At 41.4% G+C, this 24,348-nt stretch overlaps 1 protein-coding gene across 5 annotated transcripts in view; it reads left to right on the top strand.

Annotated features, from left to right (window-relative positions):
* Positions 1–24,348, top strand: part of Dnah3 (dynein axonemal heavy chain 3) — a 168,662-nt gene that overhangs the window by 42,340 nt on the left and 101,974 nt on the right. For all 5 annotated transcript variants that reach the window (XM_047534211.1, XM_047534213.1, XM_047534215.1 and 2 more), the window contains exons 20-25: positions 2,950–3,041; positions 8,231–8,345; positions 10,635–10,751; positions 18,076–18,255; positions 19,572–19,708; positions 23,070–23,271. In XM_047534211.1, the coding sequence (XP_047390167.1) occupies positions 2,950–3,041; positions 8,231–8,345; positions 10,635–10,751; positions 18,076–18,255; positions 19,572–19,708; positions 23,070–23,271 (843 nt within the window). The remainder of the gene's footprint in view (positions 1–2,949; positions 3,042–8,230; positions 8,346–10,634; positions 10,752–18,075; positions 18,256–19,571; positions 19,709–23,069; positions 23,272–24,348) is intronic.

Genomic DNA, 24,348 nt, shown 5'->3' on the forward strand with positions numbered 1-24,348 from the left:
TCCCTCTGTGATGACACTCTTCTTGCATGGGGCACTTTAAAAACCCCAACCATTCTTAACTCTCATTTAAAGACTTATATAGATAGATTGGGAAAAAAATGTTCCTTGGAATTATAATCCAAATAATGCCAATAATGGTGAAAACGCATCCGGCACAGCTGCGTCGTGGGTGCTGCGTTGCTTACGTTATTTGGATTCTCCCATTTCATCCTCACAACGACCCTTTGAAGTAGGGACTATTATTATCTCCATTTCCCAGATAGAAAAACGGAGACTGGAGAGATTAAGTCATTTGTCACATGGCTAGTTGGTGGGCAAGGAGGAAATGTTCTGTTCAGCTCAACTAGAAAGATAAAAAAGAGGACAAGAAATGTCAGGCAGGGGAAGGGGGCCGGCAGTAGGGGGCAGTAAACCATAGGGAAAAGTGAAGATGGCCCCAGGAAGGTGGCTCCTGAGGAATGAGCCCCCAAGTGGAAGCCCAGTGAGTTGAGCAGGGAAAGGTGGGCTCAGAAAGGACAGGGTCTCCAGGTGCACGCAGGCTGTCTCCACTCAAGAGCCCATTTCTGCCAGTTCTGTAGATTGTACCACCCCAGTGACAGCTCTGGGCTGGGGGAAGCCATCTGTCCTTATGCCTGAGTCAGGAGATGTATTTGTACAGATTCTGGCTTTGTGAGAAAGTTCTACAGGAGAAACCATTTGTAGCTCTGAGGCTAGAGAGGTCTTCTGGAACCACAGGTAGCTGTGTTGTGTGGTTCCTGGCCACTCACCAGGACTTAAGCAGGAACTAGTGCCCCTGTTTGGGACACAGACTCTACAGATGTCCACAAAAGGGTTGCTTCAGTAGTTTAAAACGAGGTGGAGCAAGGTAACATTTGACCTTAGGAAGGAACTGCACTGTTCTATACTAAAGCTGGCACCTGTCCAATAGAAAAAAAGAAAACACATGCTATACATTGATTTTAGTTTCTAGTAGCCATAGTTCAAAAAGAAAAGGACAAGTAAAATTAATTTTGAGAATATACTTGATTAAAAACTTTAAAAAAACACATGCCTGTATTCTTAGTGACTTGAGAGGATAAAGCAGAAAGATCACAAGTTTGAGGTCAGTTCAGGCAACTTAGTAAGACCCTGCCTCAAAATGAAAAATAAAAAGGGCTGGAAATGTAACTCAATAGTAAAAGCACCCCTGGGTTCAACTCCCAGCACCAAGAAAAAAAAAGGGGGGGGGGATTTAACTAAACGTACCCAAATTGTTAGCATTTACATACTAATATGAAAATGTTACTGTGAAATATTTGGAATATGGCATGTTTTCACACTTCGCACATTTAAAGTGCTCAAGAACCATATGGGGCTAATGCCTACATGCTGGACAGTGTAGATCTAGGTGCTTAGACTTAGAGAGCCAGACGTCTTGTCAATCTCTGTAATCAACAGAAGCAAACAAAAGCAATTAAAAAATTAAACTACCAATCTCAGTTCTTTCCATTATGCCACATGCTTTCCATAGCTGTGTCCTTTAGCCTCACAGATATTGTGTTACTCTGAACTACTGTTTCAGAGATGTAAGAGAATAAGGAGACTGGGACCACCAGGGCAGGATGTCTGCTGCACAACTCTAGGAAATATTAATTTTGTGCACGACAGCATGAAATGTGTTTTCTAGAGTTATGCAGTATATAACTTGCATAACTGTAGAAGACCTTTGAGAGACACTATAGAGTTTGATGGATAAGAGCTTTGGAGTCAGGATTGGATCCAAGTCCCAATTCTGCCATTTATTAGCTGGGTGTTATTGGACAAGATAATTAATTTCTTTGTCTCAGATTTTTTATATGTAAAATGGGAATAATAATACACTAGTATCTTCCTCATTATGCTGTGCTCATCAAATAAGTGCATAAAACCAGGAACAGTGGCTACTACATAATAAGCCCTCAATAAATATTCGTTCCTTTCATTATTTCCGTTACCTCATCAGTCCTCCAGGTGTCCTCAGAACCCAGATTGGAGGCCATTTGAGTTAACTGGTCCCTTCATGCCTTCACTCCATAGATACTTACCTGTGCCTACCAAATGCCACCACCAGGAAGACAGGGCTAGGTGAGACAGAGCCTGACATTGCTCCCTTGCCCTTTCATTCTCTGGCTTTCTTTAGTCCTCAGGAGCCGGACAGAGAGACAGTTGAATAGCAGGTGAGGTTTTTCAGAGCCTCCTTCCAGCTCAGTCCCCCTCTTCCCTTCAGTGCCCAGGTCTCTCACACTACCCAGATCTTTCAGGCCCTGAGAAGTGTCTAGACGCCACCAGAGCCTTCACTTATGTCTCTTCTTGGGGATATTTGCACTTAGAAGGTGAGCCTGGGGTAACTTTCATACCAGAAGGATTTCCAAAAAGCACACTGGGCATAAAAAGGGAGGTATTGAAGGGAAAATACCTCCTCCTCCCCAGCATCCCCAGATCACAGAATCTGGGAGTCCGCCTGTCCCATGGATTCATGACTCCTCCCTTCATTCAGCAAACTGCTTGCTGCAGCTTCTATCACAGATCAGGTTTTGCACAAGGCCCTTGAAGCACAGGAGAAGAACAGACCCTGTCCTGACCCTCAAGGTGTTCACAAATTGCTGGGGAGACCCACCCCCAGTAAGCCAGAGATAATGCAGGGTGGCTCTAGATGCCTCCGCAATCCTCAGGCCTGCCCTGTCCAGTTCAGTAGCCACCAGCTACACGTGGCTCTGTAAGTAAATTTGAGTTCATTAAAATTAAATTAAAATGAAAAATCAGTTCCTCAGCCACACCAGCCATGCTTTCGGTGCTCAGCAGCCTCCTTGGGGCTAGTGGCGGCAGTAGTCTGGAACAGTGCAGATAAAGGACATCACTGCCACCACAGAAGGTCCCACAGAAAAGTGCCAGGTTGGACAGCAGACACTTGTTTCCTTCTTTTCTTTGCAGATCAGTGAGATTGTCGGCTATGAAATAAGGCCCACAGAAACGACTTGCCTCTTAAATATGCTGGACTATGGATTCGGCAAATACGTTGAAAAGTAAGCTCATTTCTTCCTTCTGGAAGGTTCTTGGTCCATGTATCTGTAAGTTCTCACATTGACGTGAATGGCCTAATATCAGTCTTTTTGTTTTCTCCTTTTAGCTTAGGGTGACTTAAGACTATTTACTAACCCCCTGTTGGCTAGCTGACTTAGTACTAGTAGAGCTTACATTTCTAGCTGCAGAGCTGTTGATGACCTACAGATAGAGAATTGTCAGGATTTTATTTCAAAGGGAAATTTAAAAGAAAAAAGGTTTTTTTTTCCCTTTGACCATGAACTTTCAAGCCCAGCAATCAGTGACTTTGGGCAAAACCATTCAGCCTTCCTGTCCTGTTTTCTCTTCTTTAAACAAATGACAATGAACTGGGAGTGGCCTTCTGAATTCTGACATCTCATAACTTGTGGTCCAATAAAAGATCTCTTCACTAGCTTTCTCTCCTTCTCCAAATGCCCATGGAATTTCATTATGAAAATTGGTACTATTTGAATTGCTTTTTTTTTTTTTTTTGGAACTAAAGACTCTCAAGACCCTGTTTGCTTTTCCACACTTCCTTCAGGTGATGAATGGGGAGAATTTGTATAGTTAGGACTGGAGACACTGTTAGACAACTGGATTCAGGTCTGACAGGACACCTGTGGTTCTCAGAGTGTGGGACACAGAGCCACTGCATCACCATCACGTGGGAACTAGTTAGAACGAGTTGAAAATTCACACACTCAGGCTCCACCACAACCTGCTGAATCAAATTCTGCAGATGGATGCTGCCATCTTGGTTTTTCCAAATTCTCCAGGTCAGCTCTGCCCAGGGCAGGAACCACTAGCTACATGTGACCAATAAACCCTTGAAATGTAACTAGTCTGAGTTCAATGTGTTGAAAGTTGAAAGAACAGACTGTTTCAAGGACTTGTTAAGAAAAAAGAGAATGCAAAAATAGCTAATAATTTTTAATATTGACTATATGTTGAAATGGTAACATTTTGGCTGTAGTGAGTTAAATAAATTACTTAAATTTATTTCACCTGTTTCTTTTTACTTTAAAAAAAATGTAACTACTAGAAACCTCAATGCATAATGGACAGCACTGCTCCAGACAATACTGGTACTGGCTGGACTCTCAGAACTTCTCCCCCATTCTGTAGCAGACGGGTTTCAACCCAGGGGCTTCCCAGCCAAGACTTTCTGCCATCTGAGTGCTCCAGTGCCCCCCAGCACCACTACTCCTGTCCCGCATTAAGGAGCAGCTCTAAAGACGTACATTTCTACAAGCTTAAGTTCTAGTCAGCCCTTAGTACCCACCGTTCCCCATCAAATAACTATGAGCTGAGGATATTCAGAAAAAAATTTGTGTCCATACTGAACATGTACAGACGTTTTCCTTGTCACTATTCCCTAACTGATGACATAGCATTTACATTGCATTAGGTATTAGAAGCAATCTAGAGTTGATTTAAGGTGTACAGGGGAATGTGTGTGAGTTATATGCAAATTCTATTGCATATATCAGTTGTTGGTATAATTAAATAAGACTTAACATGCTTATGAACAACTGTCAGGTGTGACTGAAGGCAAATGGTTGCATAGGAGTGGGATTAATCAGTTTGGGAATTCATGAACTATATAAAGAGACTTGGAGCATCCTCCATCTTGGTATCCACTGCGGATCCTGGAATCCGCTCCCCACTGATACTGAGGAATAATTGTATTTTGTTAAAGATCCTCGTTTTCCCTCAATGAGATGTTGCCAAGAGACACCAGCTGTTGAACACTTAGGCTGCACCAAGCAAATTTATCCTTCACAGCCTCCCAGTATGCTAAACAATACTCTTCATTTTACAGATGAGGAAATAAGCTGAGAAGTTAAGTAACTAGCCATCAGTAGCAGCTAGTAATTGAAAGAACCAAGACTGTAACTCAGGCAGATTCCAAACCTGAACCATTACCCTTTACAGACTAAAATAAATTCACTCATCTAAGGAGACAGAGACTGGGCAGATAAATATACAGCTACTCTTCTTCTTTCCACCTAAATGTGCTCAGGTGTGACAAATCCAGGAAGGATGATGCCTTGGCCACATTGCTTACCACTGTGAGCCTCCTTATCTGAAAAATGGGAAGAATAGTAACTAGGCAATTCGAGTTACTGTGAGAATTATTATCAGATAAGGCATTGTCTCTGTAGCTTCCTGTTGCTATAACAAATTGCCTTAGACTGGGTAATTTATAAACAACAGAAATTTGTTGCTTTCATTTCTGGAGGCTGAGGAATCTAAGATATAAGCACTGGCAGATTTAGCATCTGGGGAGGACCCGGGGAGGGTACCTTCTGGCTACATCCTCACATGGTGAAAGGTGGAGTGGGGTGGGGAGGGAGCTCTCTCAAGCTTCTTTTATAAGGGACACAAATTCCACTCATGAGGGTTCTCCCTCATGAATTAATCACTTCCCAAAGCCCTGCCTCTTGTAAAGCATTGGGCACTAGGTCCCAACATATGAGTTTGGGGGGACAGTAGCATTCAGACTATAGCAGGCATGTAGCCTGACTTCATGTCCAGGTGTCAGTCACCGTGTATTGGTGACTTGTGATGTCACCTGTGTCCTGCTGACACCATAGTTAATGCACCCTTGTTGCAGCCCATAGACAACGAGCTTCTCTGATATATTTGGGTGAGGTCAACTCCTGATATACCTTCATGGATTCCCTCCCTTGTGTGATCATTTGCATTTTAATCCATGTCCTAGGGCTGTTCTTGGGGCACATTGCAAGTATTTTGTCTTATTTAATTATACCAACAACTCTATGTTAGGGGCAGATGGGGACCGGAGGCCTGTCAGGTGACTTGGCCTTGGCCACACAGCCAGTGGGCATGGAGCCTGGGCTTTGTGACTCCTTGTTTTGTGCTTATCTGGTGGGCACCTGCCTTTATAAATGATTCCCTCTGTTGCACGTTCACTTTGTCAACCAAGGGCCACGTTAGGATGATGACCACTTCTAACGTCTTGATCAACCATTGATTGGAATCGTCCATGGTTAGTCTCCCTCTCCTCACAAGGCCAAATGAGGGTTCTCAGCTCTATTTAGTCCGCCCTATTTGATTGACCACAGTTCTCTTGCTTCCTCCATCAAAGAAAGGGGAGGAGACCCACAGTGAGGTGGGGAAGAAATACTGGATTAGAAGTCAGAGGAACTGGTGTCTAGATCCATTTCCAGCACTCCCCAGTTGTGTGGCCTTGGACACATCCCTTGTGTCTCTGAGTTTCAGCTTCTTCTGAGTAAGGCCCAGGTGCAGTCTACACAGCTGGGCTGGGCTTGTGGCCCAGTGGTAGAGCAATCGTCTAGCATGTGTGAGGCACTGGGTTCGGTCCTCAGCACCACATACAAATAAATAAAAGTTATGTGTCCATCTACAAAAAATATTAAAAAAAAAAAAAGAAAGATAAGGACTGAGGCCAAGAAAATAATCCCTGCTTTGCTCTCCAATTCTTTGGCTCTGCCTGGGTTTTAGAACCCAGACCTCTGTGTGGAAACAAGAAGAAAGGAGTTTGTCTTCCCTGTCTCTCTCTGCCTATGGAACAGGGGGATTGTAACTGGGTTGACCCAGAGTATCAGGAAAAAGAGCAGGTGTTTTGGAAAGGGGAGGGAGAAGACATGGAGCAAGCACCATCTTGTACATTAACAGAAGTTCCAACTGGGTGAGAAATCAGAACAAGTAAATAATAAACAAAGATGAAAAGAAGTAGTCTTGCTTTAGTGACCTTAAAACAGTGGTTCTCAACTAGGAATCTGCCTCTCCCAGGGGCATCCCAGGTGCAATCTGGGATGTCTGTAGTCACCTTGATTGGTAGGTCATCGGCTATTGGTGTCTAGTGGGTAGAGGCAGGGATGCTGCTAAACATCCCACAGTGCACAGGACAGATGAATGGCCGAGTCATCCAGCGTAGGGGCAGCCAAGGTGTGATACCTGTCCACTCCCATTGTAAGGGTAAAAGCCAACACCCCTATGAGAAAAGACAGGTTAACAAGAGAAAAGCACACCAATTGAATCAAAATGACACAACACAGGAACCTCAGAAATGAACCCCAGATTCCCTTGGGGGAAAAAAAAAAATCATGCTTAGATTCTATGAAGAATGGACAGTTCTCTAGAAATGCGATTGGGTGAAAGAGCATAAATTAACGGAAATAGATCGAGAAGGGGAAAGTCAGCCAGGCTGTCTGTTCAGAGTCTCCCTGTCCTTTCTGGGTAGTGTCCTGCCTCCTGGGTATGGCTGGAAGCCTCTGGAACCAGGGGCTTATGACCTTCTGTCAGGCAAGGTGTGTCAGAGGAATTCCTTATGGCTGGCTCCTACACAGAAAGGCAGCGGAAGCTTAGAGTGATATTTGTTTTAAGGTGACTTTGGGGAAGAGGGGTTCTAGTTAATTTGACCAACCTTGAGGAGGAGAAATTCTGGTTTCTATGACTTGCTTTGGGGGAGAGAAAAGGAGGGAGGCAGGCAGGCAGGAGAGAGTCAGAGGTTTCATTTCTGAGACTGATTCTGACACCTTCCAGTCTCCTTTATTGAGTTCAATGTCAGCAGGCACAGCATTGTGCTTTGTTGGTATTGTTTGATTCTCAGCACCAGCCTCTGCCTACTTTGTTAGGGCCACCATTACCGAGTGCCAGACCAGGTGACTCAAACAAGATGGCTCCACAGTTATTTTCTCATAATTGTGGAGGCTTGAAGTTCAAGACCAAGTTGTTGGTGGGATTAATTCTTCTGAGACCTTTCTCCCTGGCTTGGCTAGGCCATCTTCTCCCCATGTGGTCATGGGGTTCTCTCCTCTGTGTGTCTTATCTTTATCTCTTCTTCTTATAAGGGCACCAGTCATAGTAGATTAGGGTCCTCCCTCATTTCCTCATTTTAACTTAATTACCTCCTTAAAGAGCCTTTCCCCAAGTACATGCACAACCTGAGGTCCTGGGGATTAGGGGACAATGTTCAATTTGTCATCATCCAAAAAGTCAATTGTGTTGAAAGTGAGAAATCCTACAACACACTCTGGAAGTAGTTGGCAAATCTCAGAGTAAATATTGTGGTAAAATTAAAAGCCTTTGAGATTCTCTTAGAACCAAGCCGACATTCCTCCTTGGACGTGTTTCTTCTGCCTCCTCCTGTTGACGTTACTGTTGTGTGTTCTTTCTTTAGACTGGAGCCCATTGGTGCTGCTGCCAGTAAGGAATATTCTCTGGAGAAGAACTTGGAGAAAATGAAGTCAGACTGGGTTAACATGACCTTCAGCTTCGTGAAATACAGGGACACTGTGAGTTTCCAGTGCAGCTGTGCAGCCCCCTGAAAACAGCACCATTGATCATGTAGCGATAAGGTTATTCACTCAGAATTGCAGTAGAACTCAAGGAAGAATAATCCCTACGTCCTGATTGTTTCCTCCTGTCTGCAGTCATCTTTCCTCTCAGACAGCCCTGGAGAGATGTGTTTTCAAATCAGAAAGGCCCTTTGATTTGGTGCAGTAGGGATCCTCAGTGCAAAGGAACTGAGCAAGCCTCCTGAATTAGCATTTCCCAGGGAGGACACAGGTTGGCGTACTTTTCCAATCCTCCCCTTGGCGCTCAGAAGCCTACTGGGGGTGGATAAAGCCTAAGAACTTCTCAAATCTTCATATGCACAGGAATCACCTAGTGCTCTTGTTAAATCGCAGGTTCTGACTCATGAGGTCTGGGGTGGGGTCTGAAGTTCTGTAGCTTTAACAAGCTCTCAAATATATGAACTGCAGTTTGACTACCAAGGGTGTAGATTTCTCTCTTTCCACCGGCACTTGTAGATAACAAATGAATTTGTACAGTGCATGTGGAGGTGTGTAAACCCAAAGCATCTGCTCAGTTGTCTTGGGTCCGGCTTGCTCTTGGGATGGAGAAGCGGGTAAGGATGGGGGCTGCAGCTCTGTAGATCATGCTGGCAACAGGCTGATACTCACTTGTCACACACTGTTGGCAGTGTTGGCAGTGCTGGTGCACGACAGAGTCACGTGTTCCTAAAAATTCCACATTGATTCTTCCTGGCTCCTCCACCCTCAGAGTGCTTGGCATCTGAATTCTTAAGGCACCCCCGACTTTACTGGTGTTCAGGGTGTATTGAGAACCAGAGCCTGTATCTTCCTTCCCCTTTAAGCTGCATCTTATCCTCCTGTGACTTCTCCCCCAGCTTCGTTCTGACAGTCATGATGCTTCAATTTCACACTTGGATAAGAACTATCAATGAGCCCGTGGGAGCAGGGAGAGCTGGAGGTCCATGGGCTCATTGCTGGGCCTCTCCTGGCAAGACCAGGGCCCTGTAGGTCCCAGAAGCTTGGTGCTCCATGAAGAGATTGGATTAGATCCTGCTGCAGAGGTTGTTGGGTTGTGAAGTTCAGCTGGGGAACCTGGGAGCAGCTGCATCGTTGCTGGCCCATCTTCAGAGTTTTTGACTGACATAGCCGTATCTACAGGACCAACTGCAAAATGGAAATAAAGCTGTTTATTAATCGCTTTATTAATAGCTGGGCATACCTCCCAGTGCAGAGCTCCTGGTGAAGGGTAGATGAGAGAATATATTCTAGGCCCAATTAAGCCACCCAGTTGTAGGATTGAAAGAGATGAGAACAGATTTGCCACAGGGACAGACCCTTATCAGTTTGTCATAGTGACTCAGGAGGAAAAGTATCATTCACCTTTAAGGCACAGGAACCTTACATACTAGTAAAATATGACCCATTAAATGTCTAGCACAGAGTTTCCAAAACTGTCTTGGTTCAGAGGGAGTTTTGGGTCTGAGTACTTTTACCTTGATAACCTACCACCACCACCAAAAAAAAAAAAAAAAAAAAAAAAAAGTGTTGTTTATGAAGTAATTAGGTCTAAAAACTTAATAAGAATTTATGTCATAGAAGTTTATCAGATGTTTTAAAATAATATTATTAATTGAAATAAAAATTATATTTATATTTTATTTTTAAATGGCCACAATAGTTATGTTGAGTTGCCTGTGCATGAATCTAGGCCTAACCAGTTAGATTAGCAACTGATCCTATAGGAGGAAGAGGACAAGTAGGAAAAGCGAGTGAACTGAGCAGCAGGAATGTGGGGAAGGGGTCAAAAGTCTTCCTCCCCCAAGAGACTCTAGCTGCACGTCTGCGATCAGATGGCATTTGGTTTCTGCAAAGGAGATGCACAGTAAATGTCTTTACAGACCTTTTTAAGGAAGAAAATAGAAATCTCATCTCCTGCAGACCAGATGCTGTCCCATTGAAGTGCAGTTCTGAGCCTTAAGGAACCAGCATTTAAAAAATGGGGTAGGTGCTGGGCATGGCAGCACACGCCTGTAATCCCAGCGACTCGGGAGGCGGAGGCAGGAGGATCGCAAGTTCAAAGTCATCCTCAGCAAAGCGAGGCACTAAGTAACTCAGCGACTCTAAATAAAATACAAAATAGGGCTGGGGATGTGGCTCAATGGTCGAGTGCCCCTGAGTTCCATCTCTGGTACCCCCCAACCATGGGGTAGGGATGGGTTGGGGGGGTCTTATGATTTTGACAGGGCAGGGTGTGCTTGTTTGTAGGATACAAGCATTCTGTGTGCAATTGATGACATTCAGCTGCTGCTTGATGACCACGTGATAAAGACCCAGACCATGTGTGGCTCTGCATTCATCAAGCCCATAGAAGCAGAGTGCCGGGTAAGAGGAAATGGGGTTGCACATTTTTTGACATTCCATTAGCTCTGGGTTTCTCAAAGGAAGGGGACGTTTTTCAAGTTCAGTTAACAAAGAAACTTTTTGAGAAAAGAAAAACACAAGACTGAAAGCAGTAATGATCCAAGTAAGCATATGGCCCGCTGAGCGGTTGTCTGCCAGAAGAGAAAGATGAGCTTTGAATACACCAAATAAAAATATATTTGGAAAGTAGCTTATGGGCTGGAGTAACCTACAGTATGAACAACACCAGGGTAGAGGGTTGGCCTCCTTTGTTCACTTTTTGGAGAAAAGTGGCAGAGACCAAGGGCACAGACTCTGGAGCCAGATGCCTGGTTTCAAATTCAGGCTCTGCCCCTTATTAGTCATGGGACCTGTGCAAGTCAAATTGTTATTAGTTCCTGCATCTGTAAGTTGAGATTTTTAATAACATCTACCTCATAAGACTTGAATTAAAATGGATTGACGTGCACAACACACTCTGGCATCACAGGTCACGGAGTAAGCTTGCAGCTATGCTTACGATTCTTACCTCACCAGAATGTGATCTCACATGTGTGTTTCGTTCATTGCTGTATCTGCGTTGCCTGGAATAGTGACCCGAATATAAAGAACAGTCAATGAGTATTTCTTAAACGAGCAAATGAGCATATAAGCGAATGAGGGCAGATCCAAGATGGCGGACTAGAAGGAGACTGCGTTCCTTGTTGCTCTGTAACTCCGGTTTCAAGCAGAGGATATCTGTTTCTTGGTGAGGCAGTTTTTGCTGCTTATTGACCCCCTGCTGTTTACCCCATTTGTCTGCTGCGATCACTTGCAGTCTGCCAGCATATCAACGCCTTTTTTGAGTGCAGATTGCTCACTGTCAGGCGTCTATCATCCGCCATTTGCCTGCCTCGCACCTGTCCATCGCCTGCCTTACTCCTATTCATCACCCAACACACGAGGTTCACCTCCCGATTGCCGACAACAGTCAGCAAACTGATCGCCAACTGCCAGTGGAGCGCCACCTGCCTGCTGTTGCCTGGAAGTTCACTGTCACAGACCTGCAGGTTTGGTTACATATGACTGCCGCCATTTTGAGACAACAGCCAGGCCCCATAGGACCCCTGGCCCGACTGACTGGGCCCCGTCTCTGGGATCCCTCAGCCTGACCGATCACTCCCTGCCTCTGGGGCCCTCACATCGACTGACTGCTCCCAGCTGCCAGGACCCCCAGACCAACTGACTGTGCCCTATCACCGGGACCCCAGACTGACTGATTGCACCCAGCCTCCAGGATCCCACAACCACACCAAACACACCCGACCTCCAGGACCCCTGCCTGACCAACCACATCCCGCCTCCAGGATCTCCTGCTGACCACGGCCACACCCTGAGCTGCAGCTCCCCATTTGCCAACACATTTCGAAGCCAGAGCAGCCTTCTTGAATAATCCTGGAAGTCATAGCTCTGATCTTTAGATGGGGCAAATCCCATCTTGAGACGCCTGCTGGAGGCTTGAAGCTCATTGTCAGGTACCTCTCATGCATCAGGCTACTGAACACTGGGAAGTTTCATTACTATATGACTGTTATACTGTAGATTTTCTTTTTTCTCCTTATTGAAAAATTTAAATTTTTATTTCTTTACTTTTCTTGCTCTCTTTTCCTTTTGTTTACCTGTTTCCTCAGAGTCTCTTTCTCCCTTTTTTGCATGCTAACATCCTATTTCTTTTGATTACACTCTCACCCTTTCTATTATCTAGAACTTCTGTATATTCTTTTCTTATCCCATTAACAGCCACATTCTACATCCCTCTGCATCCCCTTTGTCCTCTATTAGAAACTGCAGACCTTATTGCAAATCTGTTTGTTTTACTGAAGATAATATTTGAACTCATTCTGTTTATTATGACAATTTTGTTATTGTCCTCATAGGGACTATTTGCTCTAGGATTGCATAGTGTCTGAATTGGGCACTGATAATATTGATCTCCCCTTAAAGAAAGGGTTTTGGAAACCTATAGGGCCACTATAAGCCTATAGGGGGAAATCTGCAATACCCCAGATCTGCACTGCTAGAGGGGAAGATACATGAACAACATGAAAAAACAAGGGAAGAAATGATCCAAACAAATCTAGATTCTATATTAATAGAATCCAATGACAGTATGTTAGAAGAAACATCAGAAAAGGACTTCAGATTATACATGATTAAGATGATTTGCGAAGCAAAGGATGAGATAAGAGAGCAAATGCAGGCAATGAATGATAATACCAATAAGCTGAAAGAGCACCTGCAGGAAGCAGAAGATCATTTCAACAAAGAAATAGAGATTCTCAAAAAAAAAAAAAAAAAAAAAAAAAAAACCAAATGGAAATCCTTGAAATGAAGGAAACAATAAACCAAATAAAAAACTCAATGGAAGGCATCACCAATAGACTAGACCACTTGGAAGACAGAACCTCAGACAATGAAGACAAAATATTTAATCTTGAAAATAAAGTGGCCCAAACAGAGAAGATCGTAAGAAATCATGAACAGAATCTCTAAGAACTATGGGACATCATGAAAAGACCAAATTTAAGAATTATTGGGATTGAGGAAGGTACAGAGATACAAACCAAAAGAATGAACAACCTATTCATTGAAATAATATCAGAAAATTTCCCAAACCTGAAGAATGAAATGGAAAATCAAATAACAACAGAACACCAAATGCACAAAATCACAACAGATCCAGACCAAGCCACATTATAATGAAAATGCCTAACATTTAAAATAAAGGTAAGATTTTGAAGGCTGTGAGAGAAAAGCATCAGATTACATATAGGGAGAGACCAATACAGATAGCAGCCAACTTCTCAACCCAGACTCTAAAAGCTTGAAGGGCCCGGAACAACATATTTCAAGCTCTGAAAGAACATGGTTGCCAACCAAGAATCCTATACCCAGCAAAACTAACCTTCAGATTTGAAGATGAAATAAAATCCTTCCATGATAAACAAAACTTAAAAGAATTTACAAATAGAAAGCCTGCACTACAGAATGTTCTCAATGAAATATTCCTTGAGGAGGAAATGAAAAACAACAATGGAGGTCAGTAAAGGGAGGAACTACCTTAGAGAAAAACCACTCAAAGGAGAAACCAAACCAACTTAAAAACCAAAAATAAGCCAAATGACTGGGATTACAAATCAGATCTCAATAATAACCCTGAAAGTTAATGGCCTAACCTCATCAATCAAAAGACATAGACTGGCAGATTGGATTAAAAAGAAAGACCCAACAATATGCTGCCTGCAAGAGACTCATCACATAGAAGAAGACATCCACAGACTTAAAGTGCAAGGATGGGAAAAAACCTACCACGCACATGGACTCAGTAAAAAAGCGGGGGTTTCCCTCCTTATATCAGATAAAGTGGACTTTAAGCCAAAGTTAGTCAGAAGGGATAAAGAAGGACATTTCATACTGCTTAAGGAAACCATAAATCAGGAAGATGTAACGATAGTAAATATTTATGCCCCAAAGAATGGTGCATCCCTGTACATCAAACAAATCCTTCTCAATTTCAGGAATCACATAGACCACAACACAATAATTCTGGGTGACTTTAACACACCACTGTCACCACTAAATAGATCTTCCAAACAAAAACCAACCAAAGAAACCATAGAACTCAATAACACAATCAATAACCTAGACTTAATAGACATATGTAGAATATTCCATCCATCAACGAGTGGATTCATTTTCTTCTCAGCAGCACATGGAACCGTCTCGAAAATAGACCATATGTTATGCCACAAAGCAGCCCTTAGGAAATGCAAAAAAATAGAGATACTGCCTTGTGTTCTATCAGATCATAATGGACTGAGAGTAGAAATCAATGACAAAATTAAAAAGAGAAATTACTCCAACACCTGGAGATTAAATAATATGCTATTGAATGAAACATGGATAACAGAAAATATCAGGAAGGAGATAAAAAAATTCTTAGAGGTCAATGAGAACGACAATATAACATATCAAAATCTCTGGGACACTATGAAAGCCGTACTAAGAGGAAAATTCATTACATGGAGCGCATTCCAGAAAGAATGAAAAGTCGACAACTAAATGACCTAACATTACAGTTCAAAGCCCTAGAAAAAGAAAAACAGAATAACAGCAAAGGTAGTAGAAGACAGGAAATAATTAAAACCAGAGCTGAAATCAATAAAACTGAAACAAAAGAAACAATTCAAAAAATTGATGAAACAAAAAGTTGGTTCTTTGAGAAAGTAAACAAAATAGACAAACCCTTAGCCACACTAACAAAGAGAAGGAGAGAGAAAACTCAAATTACTAAAATTCGTGATGAAAACGGAAATATCACGACAGATACCACTGAGATACATAACATAATGAGAAGCTACTTTGAAAGTCTGTATTCCAACAAAATAGAAACTACTGAAGACATTGAAATATTTCTAGAGACGTATTCTCCTCCCAAACTGAACCAGGAGGACATACACAATTTAAACAGATCAATATCAAGCAATGAAATAGAAGAAGCCATTAAAAACCTACCATCCAAGAAAAGCCCAGGGCCAGACGGATTCTCAGCCAAGTTCTACAAGACCTTCAAGGAAGAACTCATTCCAATACTTCTCAAAGTATTCCAGGAAATAGAAAAGGAGGATACCCTACCAAACTCATTCTATGAAGCTAATATCACCCTCATACCCAAACCAGGAAAAGACACATCAAGGAAAGAAAATTTTAGACCAATATCCTTGATGAATATAGATGCAAAGATCCTTAACAGAATATTGGCAAACCATATCCAAAAACATATTAAGAAAATTGTGCACCACGATCAAGTGGGGTCCATCTCTGGAATGCAAGGATGGTTTAACATCTGTAAATCAATAAACGTAATCCATCATGTCAGTAGACTTAAGGATAAGAATCGTATGGTTATTTCAATTGATGCAGAAAAAGTGTTCGACAAAATATAACACCCCTTCATGCTCAAAACACTAGAAAAAAATAGGGATAGTAGGAACATACCTGAACATTATAAAGGCTATTTATGCTAAGCCCATGGCCAACATCATTCTTAATGGAGAAAAACTGAAAGCATTCCCTTTAAAAACGGGAACAAGACAGGGATGTCCTCTTTCACCACTTCTATTCAACGTTGTCCTCGAAACTCTAGCCAGAGCAGTTAGGCAGTCTAAAGAAAGGGATACGAATAGGAAAAGAGGAACTTAAGCTGTCACTATTTGCTGATGACATGATTCTATATTTGGAGGATCCAAAAACCTCTTCCAGAAAAGTTCTAGACTTCATCAATGAATTCAGCAAAATGGCAGGCTATAAAATCAACACGCATAAATCTAAAGCATTTTTATACACAAGCGACGAAACATCTGAAAGGGAAATGAGGAAAACAACTCCATTTGCAATAGCCTCAAAAAAAATAAAATACTTGGGAATCAATCTAACCAAAGAGGTAAAAGATCTCTACAATGAAAACTTTAAAACATTGAAGAAAGAAATTGAGGAAGACCTTAGAAGATGGAAAGATCTCCCATGTTCTTGGATAGGCAGAATTAATATTGTCAAAATGGACATACTACCAAAAGTGCTGTACAGATTCAATGCAATTTCAATTAAAATCCCAATGATGTACCTTACAGAAATAGAGCATGCAATCATGAAATTCATCTGGAAGAATAAGAAACCCAGAATAGCTAAAGCAATCCTTAGCAGGAAGAATGAAACAGGGGGTATCGTAATACCAGAACTTCAACTATACTACAAAGCAATAGTAACAAAAACAACATGGTATTGGCACCAAAATAGATAGGAAGATCAATGGTACAGAATAGAGGACACGGACACAAACCCAAATAAATACAATTTTCTCATACTAGACAAAGGTGCCAAAAATATGCGATGGATAAAAGATAGCCTCTTCAACAAATGGTGCTGGGAAAACTGGAAATCCATATGCAACAGGATGAAACTAAACCCCTATCTCTCACCCTGCACAAAAATCAACTCACATTGGATCAAGGACCTTGAAATCAGACCAGAGACCCTGCATCTTATAGAAGAAAAAGTAGGTCCAAATCTTCAACTTGTTGGCTTAGGATCAGACTTCCTTAACAGACTCACATAGCACAAGAAATGAAAGCAAGAATCAATAACTGGGATAGATTCAAACTAAATAGCTTTCTCTCAGCAAAGGAAACTATCAGCAGTGAGAAGAGAGAGCCTACAGAGTGGGAGAATATCTTTGTCACTCATACTTCAGATAGAGCACTAATTTCCAGAATCTATAAAGAACTCAAAAAACTCTACACCAAGATTACAAATAACCCAATCAACAAATGGGCTAAGGATATGAACAGATACTTCACAGAAGAAGATCTACAAGCAATCAACAAACATATGAAAAAATGTTCTCCATCTTTAGTAATAAGAGAAATGCAAATCAAAACTACACTAAGATTCCATCGCATCCCAATTAGAATGGCAATTATCAAGAATACAAGCAACAATAGGTGTTGGAGAGGATGTGGGGAAAAAGAAACACTCATACATTGCTGGTGGGGCTGCAAATTAGTGCAGCCACTCTGGAAAGCAGTGTGGAGACTCCTTAGAAAACTTGGAATGGACCCACCATTTGACCCAGCTATCCCACTCCTTGGCCTATACCCAAAGGACTTAAAATCAGCATACTACAGAGATACAGCCACATCAATGTTCATAGCTGCTCAACTCACAATAGCCAGACTGTGGAACCAACCTAGATGTCCTTCAATTGATGAATGGATAAAGAAACTGTGGTATATATATATATATATATACAATGGACTATTACTCAGCTATAAAGAATAATAAAATTATGGCATTTGCAGGCAAATGGATGAAATTGGAGAATATCATGCTAAGTGAGATAAGCCAATCTCAAAAAACCAAAGGACAAATGATCATCGCTGATAAGAGGATGATGACACATAATGGGGGGTGGGGGGGGCAAGAATGGAGGAAGGAAGGACTGCATAGAGGGAAAAGAGGGGTGGGAGGGGTGGGGGAGAAGGAAAAAATAACAGAATGAATCAAACATCATTACCCTATGTAAATGTATGATTATGCAAATGGTATGCTGTTAATCCATGTACAAACAGAAACAACATGTATCCCATTTGTTTACAATAAAAATAAGTTAAAAAAAATAAGCGAATGAATCCACCCATTCGTTCTGTTACGGGGCCTGTGGTGCAGAGTGGCAGGGCACTGATGTGGATGCGGAATGTTAAATTCACAGAAATGGGAAGAAAAGCTCGTTCGGGTGCAGGAAAATTTGGATGCCTGGTTGAAATGCCAAGCCACTTGGCTGTACCTGGAACCAATCTTCAGTTCAGAGGATATTATTGCTCAGATGCCAGAAGAGGGCCGAAAATTTGGCATTGTCGATGGTTACTGGAAAACGCTCATGTCCCAAGCAGTAAGTTTTCCCCCAACACATCTCACCAACCTTGAAACTATTAAGTAAATTGGATTTTTGCAAATTTGATATTTTTATGTCTTTATTCTCATTTATTCAAACATGGAAATATGTAACATAGAATGTAGTAACCTTGTGCTCCCTAGAAGTAACTATGAGCAGTTTGTATTACAGAGCTATCATTTCTAATGAGATAGAAGACTTTGTTAGAGGATAATTTAATAAAAAATTTTATATATCAAGAATCCTTTTAGAATGCAAAAAATTGTCCACATTGTTACTATTATTTCACAAATGTTTGTTATCTATGTTGACTCAGACATTATATATTTTCAGAAAATACTTGAAGAAAGTAATATGATTTCTGCCTTTATAGAATTCATTGTCTTGTGACGAGACATGCTTAAATAAATAAGATCCGTAATATATATGCAAACAGTGTTCAGAATACATAAGAATGGTTTAGCTGCCTGAAAATCCTAGGAGACCTCTAAAGAGGGGACAATAGAACCAAGCTTTAAAGGATGAGAGTTTCACTGAGTGGGCATGGCAGTCGGGGCCCATCTTAAGAGATCATATCTTGTTCCTTTTCTAAGTCAAGTGTGCTTAAACTGGGGTGCACTTACAAAAAAAAAAAAAAAAAAAAAAAAAGTGTCTCAAGGGAATTGTATCTGCCCTGTTTGCAGGAGTAACGTAAGTGGGAATTTCTATGGCCCAGCCAGTGGAACCAATTTTATATTAGTTAAGTTTCTTTAATTGCACATTACAGAAATCCACTCTGTAGCTCAAACAAAAAGACCAGGTGGTTGTCTCCTGAGGCCCCAGGGCAGAAATTGCAGCAGTCTCCCAAAGGTTGGATCTAGAAACCAGAAACCTCAGAAATTCAGAAGCACTCTCTTCCCATACCTCTGACCTCTGTTTCTCTTTCCAAGCCTACTTCAAACTCTCTTTGCAATCTGGCTTGCTTGAGCACTTAGTCACATGGCAGGAGGTGACCCTTACACAGATCCAAACCTCCCTGATACAAGGGACCATCCCAAGTATAAAGTGTCATGGTCTGAATTCTAAACCCCTGGAAGTTAGAACTTTAATTGACTCAGTTGGTTTCAAGTGCCCAATCCCTGGTCAGTCAACCATGATCAGAGAAATAAGATTAAATGAACATTTACCCCTATGGATTTAGGAGGGAGGTAAGAAAGCAGTTAACTGGGCAGGGGGCATAGTTGGTTGACAGGCTAGTCACACATTCATTGTCATGACCAATCTCAGAACTTGGGAACCCCATGATGATTCTCATGTTTTTTGGCAAAATCCAGGTGAAAGACGCCAGGGTTCTGATGGCAGCAGATCAGCCACGGATGACTGAGAGGCTTCAAGAAGCCAACATTCTACTGGAGGACATCCAGAAAGGTCTGAATGAGTACTTGGAGAAGAAGAGACTGTTTTTCCCCAGGTATCCAGTATTCTCTTATTTGGAGTTATTGTCTTGAACCATATTTTAGTAGAACATTTTTCATACTGAGATTACCTTTAACCTGTCTATTCCACTTCCCAAGATACAGCGTCTAGGATTAAGTCATGTCTTTATGGTCATTATCTGAAGTAAGGTTGAATGGACAGAGTGGGGGTCAAATCCATACTTTGACCAGCAAGACTTGTCATTTCTGGAGCCTCACCTTTGGAGCTGGACAGACCTCTTTTGGAGTCCCATCTTTTCCACATGTTAGTCTTAAAACCTCCAAGAAATCTGAGTCTTTGGTTCTCAGCTTCAAAATCAGGATATAATTATAATGGCTCTGACTTCATATGTTTACTGAGCAGTGAGCTAGTGTATGTAAATTAGATGTATTTGAGAAATGCCACCTGATTTTTTTTTTTGACATCAAAATTTGTAGTTTTTGGTAGGTAAATCTCTAAAAATTTGACTCTCTTTTCCACAAAAATTAATATTTACACAAAAGTCAAAGTCACTTTAGAGGGCTAACTTCAAAAGGGGCAATCCTCACTCCTAAAAAATCCATCCAGATCTGGTTTGCCATGGATCGTCACTTCATGTCTTTAGGTCTGATTAGAATGTAGATTTGATCCCAACATGCCTTTTTAAAAAGTCAATTTTAGTGTTCCTTCATATGAAAACAAAGTTAGTTCCTGCTTTCCACCAAAAAGAATAGTTGTTTGTTTTCTGTTTGTAATCCAGAATTGCTCTTGGTATGCTCAGTGTAGTATTAGCCAACAGAACTTCCTGCAAGGACAGGAATACTTTATATATGTTCTGTCCAAAATAGCCATCATTAGCCCCATGTGGCTACTGAGCACTTTAAATGTGCTCCTGTACTTGAGAAAGTGAAGTTGTAATTTATTGAATATTATTTTTTGAGGTAAAATAGCTACTTCTGGCTAATGGCTTTTGGACAGTATAAGTATAGGCAAATTTTGAAGGGATGCTGGCTTGGAAGCACAAAACTGAGAAGAGATTAAACTCAGGAACCCCTTGTGGTTTGGGCTTTCAGTTCTCTACACACTACTAGTAAAATCATGAATAGCCAACATGAACAGAGCATTTACCTTACACCAGGACACTGATCCAAGTACTTTATACTTATTAGCTTATTTAATCTTCACCATGATCCTATGAGATTAGAGTATTATTATTATCCACATTTTATAAATGAGAAAACAGTAATCCGTCCAAAGACACAAAACTGGTCAATGACCAGACTAGAATTCAAACACAGGAAGGCTGGATAATAATACTCAGGAATTTAACCTCTCTGGGCCACATTGTCTCCATAAGTTAAACACACACACCTCAATATTTCTTTTATTGTGGGGAAGGGGTACCAGGGATTGAACTCAGGGGCACTCAACCACTGAGCCACATCCCTAGCCCTATTTTGTATTTTATTTAGAGAAAGGGACTCCCGGAGTTGCTTAGTGCCTCGCTTTTGCTGAGGCTGGCTTTGAATTTGTGATTCTCCTGCCTCAGCCTCCTTAATATTTCTTTGTGCATTTTTATAAAATAAAATTAAACACTCTAAGTAAACATTTTCAAAGTGTTACTAATAGTTACATAATTAATTTTACCTTGAAGATCCAGAATGCTGAATAATGGTTTTATTACTCATGGTAGAGATAGAGATAATGTAGATCCATGGATATCACCCATTTGAATTTCACTTGGGAATGGGAAAAACTGACATGCCTATTAGATATTATTTTGTCAGTCAGCCAACAAATAATTATTGCTCTCTACCTACCTACCCTGTTCATCACTGCAGGTACAGCATATTAATTTCCTTGGCTGTGTAACAAACACACAAACACTCCAAAACTTAGAAGCTTAAAAAAAAAAAATTCATCTAGTTCACAGATCTGTGGATTGGCAGATTGGGCAGGGCCCAGCTGTGTGGTTCTTTTGGCCTCACCAGAGCTCCCTCTAGTAACTGCAGTTGGCTGACCCTCTGTAGCTTTAATCTCTTGTCGGGTGTTTGGCTTCCTATTGGCTAGAAAGTCTTTCATCCTCCAAAAGGCTAGCCTGGGTTTAACCTCATGGTGGTGGTCACAAAGTTCCTAAGAACAGCAAGTGTAGAAACATCCAGGTCTCTTGATTTATAGACTTGGAATGTGCAGGTTCATGTTCCCCTGGATTCTCTTGGCCAAAACAAGACACATAACCAGCCCAGGTTCAAGAAATATGAAAATAGACTTCCCCTCTTGAACCTGGGCTGGTTCTATGGTCTTCATGGAACATGGGCCATTTTCATCATCTGTCACATTCAGTGAAGACTCAATGTTCACATGGTCCCTCCACCTTGGGACTTTCCACCCGGTGGTTACAGTAGAGGTTTGTACCTTGACTGTTTTCTGAAGGTTTGTTGTTGCTGCTTTTGGGGCCTGAGTGAGAGCTGAAGTTGTCTTATTATCTTTAATTTAAAATATGGTAGAAGATTCTGCAGGTAAATTAATTCAGTACTACTTTCTTGCTTCACACCCATAGCATTTTCTGGCATACCTGGAGAAAAGGAAAGACAAGAAGTCTCTCTTTTCTCCTACTCACAGGTTCTCAACGCCGACTACACATTAGAATCACCTGGGATTGTCAAAAAATATAAAGGTCCCCAGGGCTTACCCCAGATCAGTTTATATTGAAATCTCTTAGCAGTGGCCTTTCAGAAGCTCCCCATGTGATTCTAAAGGACGAGCAGAGTCTCGAACCACTGCTTCATCCAGGCTCCTTTCAACCATATTAAACTCTCATAAACCAGCTTTCCTCCTTCCTCTTGCTCTCAGAACAATCTTCACCTTCTGTGTCCCAAATAAAGAGTAGTGCAGAGGAGTGGGCCTTAGGGAAGACCCGGAGGAAAATGGGTGGAACTTGCAACCATTATATTCAGCAAAACGGGCCAGACTCAGAAAGTTAAGGGTTGTATGCTTTCTTGCATATGTGTAAGTTAGAGAGGAAAAAGGGCAGGGGGCAAGGGATCTCATGAAAATATGAAGATGGAAGAGGGAGGTCAGTAGAGTAAAGGAAAGGGACCAGGGGAGGAAGGAGAGGAGGGAAAACAGAAAGATGGAGGAACAAAATTGACCAAATTATTTTATTATATCATGTGCATTTACAAACATAGAACAATACATTCCACTATCTTGCATAATTATAAGTCACCAATAAAATATATTAAAAAATGGAAAGAGAGAAGACCAGGGGCATGGCTGGTATTCATTCACCTGGATCTGTTGGGGTGTATCACCTCATTGGAAATAGAAGTTGTCAGAAGAGGTCCCAGTTACCATCTTCCTTGGCTTTTAAATAGGTTCTTCTTCCTGTCAAACGATGAGCTGCTGGAGATCCTGTCTGAGACAAAGGACCCCCTCCGTGTGCAACCTCATTTGAAGAAATGCTTTGAAGGAATTGCCAAGCTGGAGTTTACAGACAATCTGGAAATCACAGGCATGATCAGCTCAGAGAAGGAAACGGTTCCGTTCATACAGAAAATCTACCCAGTTAAAGCCAAAGTAACTCCCCTTATTCTTTTCTGGTTCTTTTCTCCATAATAGAGCAAACCGGGGAGAGAACACATTGATTTAGCTTTTAGATTCTAGTTCTGGGTATAGAACATTTGTATTCCATAACTTAATAACTGAGTGTTTGGGAAGAATTATTCAGTCTTTCTGAATCTCAGTTTTCCCATATCTCAGGTGGGATTGATATTGATATTGTGACATACTAAACCTGTGGAAGGATTTTATTCTAACTTGATGTGGAGGCACTAGTAGGAAGCAGATCCAAACAATTGATAGTGTTTAGATCTCCTCATAGGGAGACTAATTAAAAACGATCCAGTGAGATGAAGAGCTTCCTAGAGCATTTGCTTATAGGTCAATTATACATCACAGATCTGATGCCAATTAAATTGGGCTTTCATATATATGTCCTTTTATAATGAGTAAAATGTGAATTACTTCCATTTTTGTTGAGTAAGGCAGCACCCTTAAGTGGAAATAGACAAGTACTCTTGGCCTCCCTTTGTTGCCTGTTTTTGCCACCTACACATACAAATGGTGACAACTAGGGATCACATCACCAACCCAGACAGACACCCACTTGCTAGTTACAGGTGCCTGAAGTCAATAGCCACAGTTACCTGAAATGCTAAGATTGAATAATTTGCAGCACACGTTGAATTTCCTGTGCAGATTTAAATGAAACCCAAATATCTGGGCTGCATTCCATACTGATAAGATCAGAAAGTCTGGAGGTGAGAGAGATATCTGTATTTTTTAAAGATCTCCAGATGATCCCAATACACAGCAAAGTTTGGGAACCACTGGAATAATGCATAAATTAGAACTGATCGAATGATCAGGAGCTACTTTATTATGTGAAATATGAATATTTCGTTTGCCCCTGAGCCAGTTGTAAGTCTCAGAAAATGACATGAAAGAAATGTGTGTTAAAAAATCTGTTGTCCCTACAGGAGGCATATACTTTCTAGAACACTGTAAATAAATGTAAAGCAAATAGTTAAAGACTACTGGCTTACAGAGGAGTCCAACCTTTGGCCTCCCTGCATCCCTCCCCAGAGAGAAAGC

The sequence above is a fragment of the Sciurus carolinensis genome, chromosome 18 (assembly GCF_902686445.1).
Source record: "Sciurus carolinensis chromosome 18, mSciCar1.2, whole genome shotgun sequence".
Classification (NCBI taxonomy): domain Eukaryota; kingdom Metazoa; phylum Chordata; class Mammalia; order Rodentia; family Sciuridae; genus Sciurus; species Sciurus carolinensis.